This window comes from Crassostrea angulata, chromosome 6 (genome assembly GCF_025612915.1).
Source record: "Crassostrea angulata isolate pt1a10 chromosome 6, ASM2561291v2, whole genome shotgun sequence".
Classification (NCBI taxonomy): Eukaryota; Metazoa; Mollusca; class Bivalvia; order Ostreida; family Ostreidae; genus Magallana; species Magallana angulata.
Window position 1 is genome coordinate 5,734,362 of NC_069116.1, and position 10,321 is coordinate 5,744,682.

Sequence of the window (10,321 nt, forward strand, 5' to 3'; positions counted from 1 at the left end):
GAATTTCCTCTGGTCTGATAAATTTAAATAAAGTGCCTCATTTAGGAGCAATATTGAATTCAATATTACCGGTAATATCAATGAGGTTTGGTAAATTGGATGTGGATATTTAAAATACTTGTATAATACACATGTACTTGCAGCATTTTACTATACAGAACAGTAAAGGGTGAATTAGTTCACAGATAGATACATAATAGATACATATTGCGTAAGATAGGAAGAACATATGTATTTCAAACAAACAATGTACATGTCAATGAACAAAATGTGCTACTGCAATGCTGTGATATGATATACTTGTATCTGTATTACTAATTAAATCAATACTGACATTGATAAATTAAAAGTTACATTGCTTATATTTATTACTTTCCTCGGAACACATTCAGTGAACAAAATGTGCTACTGCAATGCCGTGATATGATATACATGTATCTGTATTACTAATTAAATCAATACTGACATTGATAAATTAAAAGTTACATTGCTTATATTTATTACTTTCCTCGGAACACATTCAGTGAACAAAATGTGCTACTGCAATGCCGTGATATGATATACATGTATCTGTATTACTAATTAAATCAATACTGACATTGATGAATTAAAAGTTACATTGCTAAAAGTATTATTTTTCTCAGAACCAGTCTAAATTGTTTTGAGCACCATTTGTAAATGCAGACAAATGGAAATTGACAACAACAGATAAATATCTTCAATACAAAAACGGATTTATATATAATTTTAGAGAAAACATGTACTGATCAGACAAGTCTGTAAACCCAATCATTCGAATAGCAGCCTCAGTTCGAGGTTTCCAAATAGGTACGGGATAAAATGTAAAACACGTATTGAGCATTATCAATTTTCTTTTACGGTTGTATGAAAATTAAAACAAGAGGCCCAGGGGCCACATCGCTCACCTGAGCCTTAACTCTGATCAAATTAGCATTACAGTATCGAAATCAAAATATCTTTACAACTAAGTACCGGTACAGTAGATTTTGCTAAAAAAAATTGAAAATCTGCCAATTTTTATCCACATCTTTTTTTGGTAAATATCAAGCCCCTTTTGTTGTTGTACCTCTAAGATATTTTTCTCTAATCCTATATACCCCCCCCCCCCCATTTTGTGGCCCCACTTTTCTCTAGGGAATCATGGTTTCATTAAACTTAAATCTGCATAACCTGAGGTTTCAAACAAAGTACTGAGTTTTGGACAGAAACTTTCCAAGAAAATTTTTAAAGATTTTCTCTATATATTCCTATGTAAAAATTCAACCCGCCATTGCAGCCCCACCCTACCTCCAGGGACTATGATTTTACAAACTTGAATTTATACACTACCCGAGGGTGCCTCTACACAAGTTTCAGCTTTTCTGGCCAAATAGTTTTTAAAAAGAAGATTTTTAAAGATTTTCTCTATATATTCCTATATAAAACTTCACCCCTATTGTGGCCTCACTGTACTCCGGGACTATGATTTAAACAAACTTGAATCCATACGACCTGAGGATGATTCCACTCAAATTTGGGCTTTCCTGGCCTAATAGTTTTCAGAAGAAGATTTTTAAAGATTTTCTCTCTATATAAAATTTTTTCCTTCATTGTGGCCCCGCCATACCCCCAGGGACCATGATTTGAACAAACTTGAATTTACACTATCTAAGGATGCTTACACGCCAATTTGAGCTTTCCTAGCCTAATACCGGTAGTTTAAAAACATTTTTTAAAAAGATTTTCTCTAAATATTCCTGTATAAAAATTCGTACCCCAATTGTGGCCCCACCCTATCCCCGGGGACCATGATTTAAACAAACTTAAATCTACATTATTTGAGGATGCTTCCAGTCAAATTTGAGCTATCCTGGCCTAATAGTTTTTGAGAAGAAGATTTTTAAAGATATTCTCTATATATTCCTATGTAAAAATCCATTCCCCCATTGTGGCCCCGCCATACCTCCAGTGACTATGATTTGAACAAACCTGAATCTACACTACCTGAGGATGCTTTCATTTTAATTTTAGCTTTTCTGGCCTAATAGTTTTTGAGAAGAAGATTTTTAAAGATCTTCTCTATATATTCCTATGTAAAACTTCACCCCCCTATTGTGGCCCCACCATACCCCCCGGGGACTATGATTTAAACAAACTTGAATCCATATGACCTGGGGATGCTTCAACTCAAATTTGGGCTTTCCTGGCCTAATAGTTTTCAGAAGAAGATTTTTAAAGATTTTCTCTCTATATAAAAATGTATCCTTCATTGTGGCCCCGACCTACCCACAGGGACCATGATTTGAACAAACTTGAATCTACACTATCTAAGGATGCTTACACGCCAATTTGAGCTTTCCTAGCCTAATACCGGTAGTTTAAAAAAACATTTTTTTAAAGACTTTCTCTAAATATTCCTGTATAAAAATTCATACCCCCATTGTGGCCCCACCCTATCCCCGGGGACCATGATTTAAACAAACTTGAATCTACATTATCTGAGGATGCTTCCAGTCAAATTTGAGCTATCCTGGCCTAATAGTTTTTGAGAAGAAGATTTTTAAAGATTTTCTCTATATATTCCTATGTAAAACTTCACCCCCCTATTGTGGCCCCGCCATACCCCCAGGGACTATGATTTGAACAAACTTGAATCTACACTACCTGAGGATGCTTTCATTTTAATTTGAGCTTATATGGCCTAACAGTTTTTGAGAAGAGGATTTTAAAGATTTTCTCTTTATATTCCTATGTAAAACTTGATTACCCTGTTGTGGCCCCACCCTACCCCCGGGGACCATGATTTGAACAAACTTGAATCTACACTATCTGAGGAAGCCTCTACACAAGTTTAAGCTTTTCTGGCCAAATAGTTTTTGAGAAGAAGATTTTTGAAAAATACCAACAAATTTACAATAATTCTCAATTATCTCCCCTTCATTTGAACAAACTTGAATTCCCTTTACCCAGTGATGCTTTGAGCCAAATTTGGTTGAAATCTGCCCAGTGGTTCTGGAGAAGAAGAAGAAAATGTGAAAAGTTTACAACGACAACGCCGCCGACAACGCCAACGCCGACGACAGACAACGGACAAATTTTGATCAGAAAAGCTCACTTGAGCTTTCAGCCAAGGTGAGCTAAAAACAGATTATTAGTCTACTTTGGCTAAAGCTGGGTTTTTAAAAATAATAATCATTGATGGATAACCTATGCATCTTTGCCCCACTGATTCGGTAGACCATTGCCGCCTGTCGTTAAAATATTAATATTCAGCAGAAAGAGAAAAATCACAGAGTGCACGAAATAATCATGATCATGATGATGTCAGACTCAAATTCCCATGTAAGACGATTTAGAAAGCTTATCCAACCTATTGATGTACTTTAACAATCATTTAGTTATTTTCACTCACCTTTTACGACCAATTCAATTTGTTAAAAGAAAGAAAATATTTTAAAACATTTCATTGTTTAAATATTCCCAAATGACCAACCCTTATCCAATGATCGGATAAATAAACGGTTTTCTTGCCTAGAATTCAGGAGGGGAAAACAATTCTAACGCCATGCATACGAATATTTTCTATAAGTAGGCAAACTGCAATAGCAGATCATGAATGTAAATGTTTCCTGTCTTGATGTCTTGTTTGAAAATGAATACAACAAAGAAAAGTCTTTTTAAGGTGGTATGAGACACCTTCATGTTGACGTACTTTCGATAGAAATAAACAATAAAATCAAGCATAATTCTAATAACCCCCCCCCCAATACATTTGTACCAAACAGCATAGCGCAATGGGTGAGAGCGTTTACTACGAATCTCAAAGTCACGAGCTTGTAAGCCTTCTGTCTTACGGATCCAATTGAGGGTCAGCTCAAACTTAGTGATCACAAGTGCAGTATTTCTTTCTCAAGCGGTTTTATTAAGCGTGATCGTATAGTTACAACAATTAAAAGCAGCCCAAATCAAGAGTCTCAGAATCTCTATAAGCGGTATCTACCTGCTCAACATCATTTTACATGGGTATATATAACATTTTACATATGATGGACAATTCTGACTAGTTCGGCCCATATACGACGATCATAAGTGAACATTTAGTGTTCAAAATTAAGATTAATATTTTATTCCTAAATAAAGTAACAAAACCGTCAAAACTGCCAATCAAAGAGTCTGGACGCAGGATTTGAGTCTCCGAGTCCTGGGTCTCGGGGTCCCCCACCTAGTATGAGACATCACTTACTCATAATACGTTCATTCATACATGGCATAAAAGGTTACAAAGGTTAATATATAGAATACAAAATACATGAGTCAATATAGAGTACTAGAGCTATTGTTGCAGACACAGAATCGCCAAATATGACACTTGTTTTTAAACTCTCAATTTGGATATTATTATGCCCGTATTATTCGCCTGGTTTTATAACATCATTTAGGAATACTACGCAGTGCTACAAGATTCACAGAGTTCATTCTATTAATTATCATTTACACCATTCACTGCGCAGTACCTAGGTACACTTAAATATCATAGTGACCATTATTTAATACTAGCAATTTAAAGTCATAGCATGGCTATCTGTTTACAAGCTCAAATCCCGCTGGGGCCTTTATATTTTGTCCCTTTCCAAAAATTTAAAATATATTTTTTGGTCAAATATTGTGAAATTTGAACCTTTTAAAACAGTGAAAGGATTTTGACTATAATGTACTTTAATCCACATAAATATCGACAGGTGTCCAATAACACCTTAAATAAATGCCGTTATTGTCGATTAGCACGTTACATAAAAAGGAAAAGCCAATTTTCACATTAATATATATATTATATATATAATGCATTTAATTGTATTTTCTATATTTTTAACGTTGACTTTGCGTGAATTATTTCGTGATACATCAGTATTATTGCTACATTTAAAGCACTAACTCCATCGGCTGAGGTCAGTTTTTCAAGTCATAATAGATAAAACTCGAGTAAGAATTGGCTTCTCCTTCTGTATAAACTACTGATTGACAATGACTATACTTTATGTACTTTGAAACTCTTAATATATTAATAAATGATAGCAGATTAATCAGAAAGAGACGTAAATGAAAATGAGTTCTTTGAACTTGTGTTTCATACGGGCTTAGGAGGTACGTGTAGCGAGCATTGCAGGAAAAATAATATTTTTTCTGCTGCGCTAGCTACTTTCATACCTGCATGAATCACAAAGGGAAAAAATGTGTGAATCGCTATACTTAACGCCATATTTAATGAAGTGAATCATGATAATACACTCTATTAGAACCATTTTAATAGGAGTTTGGACTTTTGGGTAATTGTGTCAAACTGCATTGTGACGTAGGCCTAGCTGTTTATTTCATTTCTGGCCACTCAGCCATGGGTCTTTGAAATCAACAAGATTTTGTCTGGCTTTTGAGCTTAGAATACGCAATCTGTGTATATTTCACTAGATACCATGGTCATGTTAACTTGTTTTGACGCAAGAAATAGCTAGCTACGTCCTACTGAAAGTCCAAGGTCTTGTTAAAATGGTTCTAATTGATACAGTTATTAACTGTAGATTACATAAGCAGTAGAGTCTTCGATGCCATGTTTTTAACTGTTTGAATGTACAAAGTCTGACGATTTTGTCACGGAGCTCTGGCTGTGAATTTAGTCCTCTCCCTGACTTTGCTGTTCTTGGCCTCCAGCCCCAGACTCCGAATGAGTGCTAGGTTTACTAGTGACACTTTCGTACAGTGGATTCTGTTTCTCCATTTCCTGTCCAGGTAGGGGAGCCATCAGTTGAGTGTTCCTTACTAGTTGTGGGGGTTGACCGGGGCGTATTTGTAAATTTGGTTCGCTTACATCCTGGAGAGGAGGAGGAGAGACACATGAAATCGAATCCGTTGTTACTGTTTGTGAGCCTTCAAGTTCAAAGTATTTCATGTCTTTTTTGTCCAAAATGAAAGACTGAGAGGGACTCTGGACCACTGCATCATACAACCCAGATGGCGGCCTCACATTGGCGATGTCGTCATATTGGTTGGCTGCATTCTCTGTGGCCCAAATAGAGTCGGTCAAGGTCAAACTCGCAGTATCCAGATATCCACCATCACGTGAACTTGACACCAAGATGTCAGCATTTTCTTTTTTTCTAAACATAAAGTTTTGTTTAAGAATCAAAGAATTACATGTGAAATTCAACATTTATCTCTTTTCAAGGTACAACAAAATTTACCCATCTCAAGCAGATGGGTTGTCAAACGAAAGTTAATTTTTCATCTGCTAGAACTTGAACGAAGTCTTAATTACTTATCAAACTTTCTATCGATTTCAAGCAGCGAGAGGAACAGTAAGTAAAAATACTAATTCTCTATGATAGACTTCCACACTGCAACGCTATACACGCTAACATGTACATTGTACACGTGCCTTCTGAACATTTATCTAGTTTTATCAACTGAATATGTTTTCAGTTGAAATATTATTTAAACATATTTCTATTTCTCGTTAACAGTCATGTTTCATATATTGTATATTTGAAATAATTTAAGACCAATTACACAATTTATTTAATCAAAAATGTTATATTGACCTCGACATAAGGTCATGTCGAGGTCAATATATTATATGTTGGATCTTAGTAACAAATTAACCATGGAAGTGTACGCCCCAAGGTTCCTTTATAACAAAAGTAATTGCTAGACAACAGACTGATTAAAATGAAAGCTGAACGGGCAGATACTTTGTTAACTTTGTTATATAGACATTTGATTATCGGAAGGTATTGCAAGAAGCCACCATATGGTGGAGAATAATCACGTCCGCCTGTGGCATAGAAAATTATTTTTAGACTGTATTATAGCGATGTTTTAACTTCAAAATTCAAGATATAATATTTACATCTACGAAGTATTATTCACTCTACTTCTTTCGGAAACTTTTAGTTAAATCATAGCTCTATAGAAACAGCCAGACTGAAATCTACACGCCCTGTTTATCGATTGGTCGAAGTCTACAGCGGCTAAAACTGACAAGAAACTGACAGGACTGAAATTGACACGACCTTTTTATCGATTGGTCGAAACCTACAGCGACCTAGAAAAATTCACGGACTGAACGAAATAATCAGAATAAAGTCAGACTCAAAGTCTCACAGGAGACGATTTGGTTGTTTCTTTTATCTAACGTACTTCTGTACATTAACAGTAATTTAGTAAATTTTTCTTACGTTTCATAACCAATTCACGAATTAAGTAACGAAAAGAAAGATATTAATATAAACAATAAATTCTTTCTTTGATGATTATGCGGGTTGTGAAGGTAGCGATTTTTGCAGAAAAAAATTATTTAACCCACTAACGTTGGTTATGTTTTTCTGCAATGTCGCTACCCTCATATCCCGAATGAATCACCAAAAAAGGTGTTTTATTACTTAAATAGAAACAGCCAGACTGAAATTTACACGCCCCATTTATCGATTGGTCGATATCTAAAGCGACTGAAACTGACAGGACTGAAATTTACAGGCATAGGAAATTATTTTTAGACTATATTATAGCGATGTTATAACTTACTCAAAATTCAAGATATATAATTTACATCTACGATGTATTATTCCCGCTACTTCTTTCGGAAACTTATAGTTAAATCATAGGTCTATAGAAACAGCCAGACTGAAATCTACACGCCCCGTTTATCAATTGGTCAAAATCTACAGCGGCTGAAACTGACAGGACTGACATTCACAGGCCCCGTTTATCGATTGGTCAAAACCTAGAGCGACCTAAGAAAAATCACGAACTGCACGAAATAATCAGGATGATGTCAGATTCAAATTCCCCCAGGCAATGACGATTTGGCTGTTTCGTTTAGCTAACGTACCTATGTAAACAGTAATTTAGTGAAATTTACTATTTTTTTTTTTAAATCAAGTTATTATTTTTGTTAAAAAAAGACGTAAATATAAACAATAAAATGCTTTCTTTGATGATCCATGCGAGTTATAAAGATAGATGTGACTGCAGAATAAATTTACATTATAATGCGCTATCACGGGTAATGTATTTCTGCAATGTCGCCACCTTCATAACCAGCATGAATCACAAAAGAAAACATTTTATTGTTTAAATAATCTCACAGGCACCTGACGTTTTAAATCTTTCTCATAATAAAGAATATATATATTTCCTCTACCTTATTATACACAACTTGTGTATTTTATTTATAATGTATGGGTATATTTTTTATTATGAGAAAAAAATATAACGTCAGTTGCCTGTGTTTAATACGAAAGAAGAATAGGGCCAAAAAATACTTTTATCTCGTAATTACGAGAACAAATTTTGTTCTTACGAATTATTTATCTCGTTATAACGAGAAAAGATCTCGTACGGTACGAGATAATGTATTCGTAATATTAATAACGAAATAAAAACATTTGTTTGTGTAGCTCTATTCGTTTTTCGTAGTTTAAACATTGTGGCTTTTCCCATCAATATTTCTCAATTCTTTGAAAAAAAGCAAGAAAAGAAGTTAAGCATTGGATATTCAAATGTACATAACTTTGGGACTGAAAACACATACTTAGCTGTGTGTGAAACTCGAATATCAGAAATGTGGAAGGATTCTAAATGAATTTAGAATTCATTAAATTATTTTTCATTAGCACCGATAAACATCTGTGTTTAAAGTTTTACCTTTTGGTCATAATATGAAAGACTTCTTCCACAGACGGTCGCTGTGATCGATCACTATGCCAACACGGTATCATGACGTCATCATATAACCAATGCGGACATTTTGGGGGTTTCTCTGGCTTGTGTCCTTCATTTAGAATCCCAAGTATCTGCAATTATTAAATGTAACTATGAAAATACATGTACATTATTGGTATGAATAAATACAAGTAAGAGAAATGAAGTCTTCTTTCAAAACCATGAGAGAGAAAGAGAACCTTGTTAATATTAAAAACAATCTCATAAATCGAGATGCCTGTATAATTAAAACTCTGATTACAGATAAAGAAACTCTGATAAAAAAATAAACGCCTATTTACATAAGATCTATGTCTTTTCGCAAATGGAACCGTCTGTAAATCGTTGTGCACAGAAAAAGCCATGTACACTTGGTAAAACAGCATCGCCAATGTATATACGTCACTTCCTCTCGACAGCTGTCCAAATGATATCACCTCTCTAGGAAGCCTATGAGAGATTAATTGTAAAAATGAAAATGAAATAATAATGTATTTTAGCTGGTTTTGTAATATAAACTTGAAGATGTTTACCAGAATATGATGTCTTCAAATCGGTCTGAAACATGAATGTTTTCTTCTGAACAATTACGTTTACTTTCAGGCATTCGTACCATGCCTCCCACTTTCACGAAGAAAGCCTGGAATGATATCATGTTGATATGACACATATCATAACTTTATACTAAGTGACAATATAAAAGAGAAAATAGATTTGCCAGGAATAAAGCTCTAACGTAATACTTTGTATTTGCCGGCCTCCCTTTGTATGTAAACATTGTTTCCTGTCAGGGCCACCATCAACCACCTCTTTGTGTGCATTCTCTGCACAAGTTGGACCACAGAGAGAAGAATGTCAATGCATTCTCTTGGAGACTCGCTTTCTCGAGCCATTTTTAATATGTTTACTGCTTTTGGGTATTTATATTTCTGAAAATACACAATTTATGAAAAAAATCCAAGTAGGCTGTAGTGAACGTTTTCAGTCAAATAGCAATCGTAGAAATACTCATAATCAATGAAATATAAATTCTCCGTATGGCAGTTAAAATTAATACTAGTAAATACAGAAAACAACTTTTGTGATGTATTAAAACACTAATTTGCAAAATATCATCACTTTAAGATAAACATTTTTTAAAAATGCACTCACTAATACAACACCAGCAGGAAAACCCTGAACAGTCTCTCTATCCCGGTTCAATGAGCCTTTTACAATTCCCATCTTATCACAGAAATCAGGAGTCAAACTTGTGTAAAACTTCTCACAAAATCCTTCTGTTACTGGTTCAATGACCAAAATGTTATCTCTCTAAGATATGAAAAAATGTAAATATATGTAATCTGTTGTTTAATTATTGACAGATTGTCATGTTATGTTTTACCTATCTGGCTAAAATCAGCTTTACCGTTTCTTTGACAACTGATTGAAGTGGAGAAGCGACGTCATTTACATCTAAATTAGAAGCCATTTCTGCTGAAACCATGCTGTTTACACGTTTTATGTCCATTACTGATTTCCTGACATCTGCAAATACAAATTTTGGTTAAATCTATTGAAAAGAAAGCAG

At 34.5% G+C, this 10,321-nt stretch overlaps 1 protein-coding gene across 1 annotated transcript; it reads right to left on the reverse strand.

Moving 5' to 3' along the window:
• Positions 1 to 3,879: 3,879 nt before the first annotated feature.
• Positions 3,880 to 10,268, reverse strand: LOC128189399 (uncharacterized). The gene is made up of 7 exons (XM_052860995.1): positions 10,160 to 10,268; positions 9,904 to 10,062; positions 9,495 to 9,680; positions 9,285 to 9,391; positions 9,054 to 9,201; positions 8,695 to 8,843; positions 3,880 to 6,149 (listed from the first exon to the last, which is right to left on the reverse strand). The coding sequence occupies exons 1-7, from the start codon at positions 10,259 to 10,261 to the stop codon at positions 5,666 to 5,668; spliced, it is 1,335 nt and encodes a 444-aa protein (XP_052716955.1). The 5' UTR covers positions 10,262 to 10,268; the 3' UTR covers positions 3,880 to 5,665.
• Positions 10,269 to 10,321: the final 53 nt, after the last annotated feature.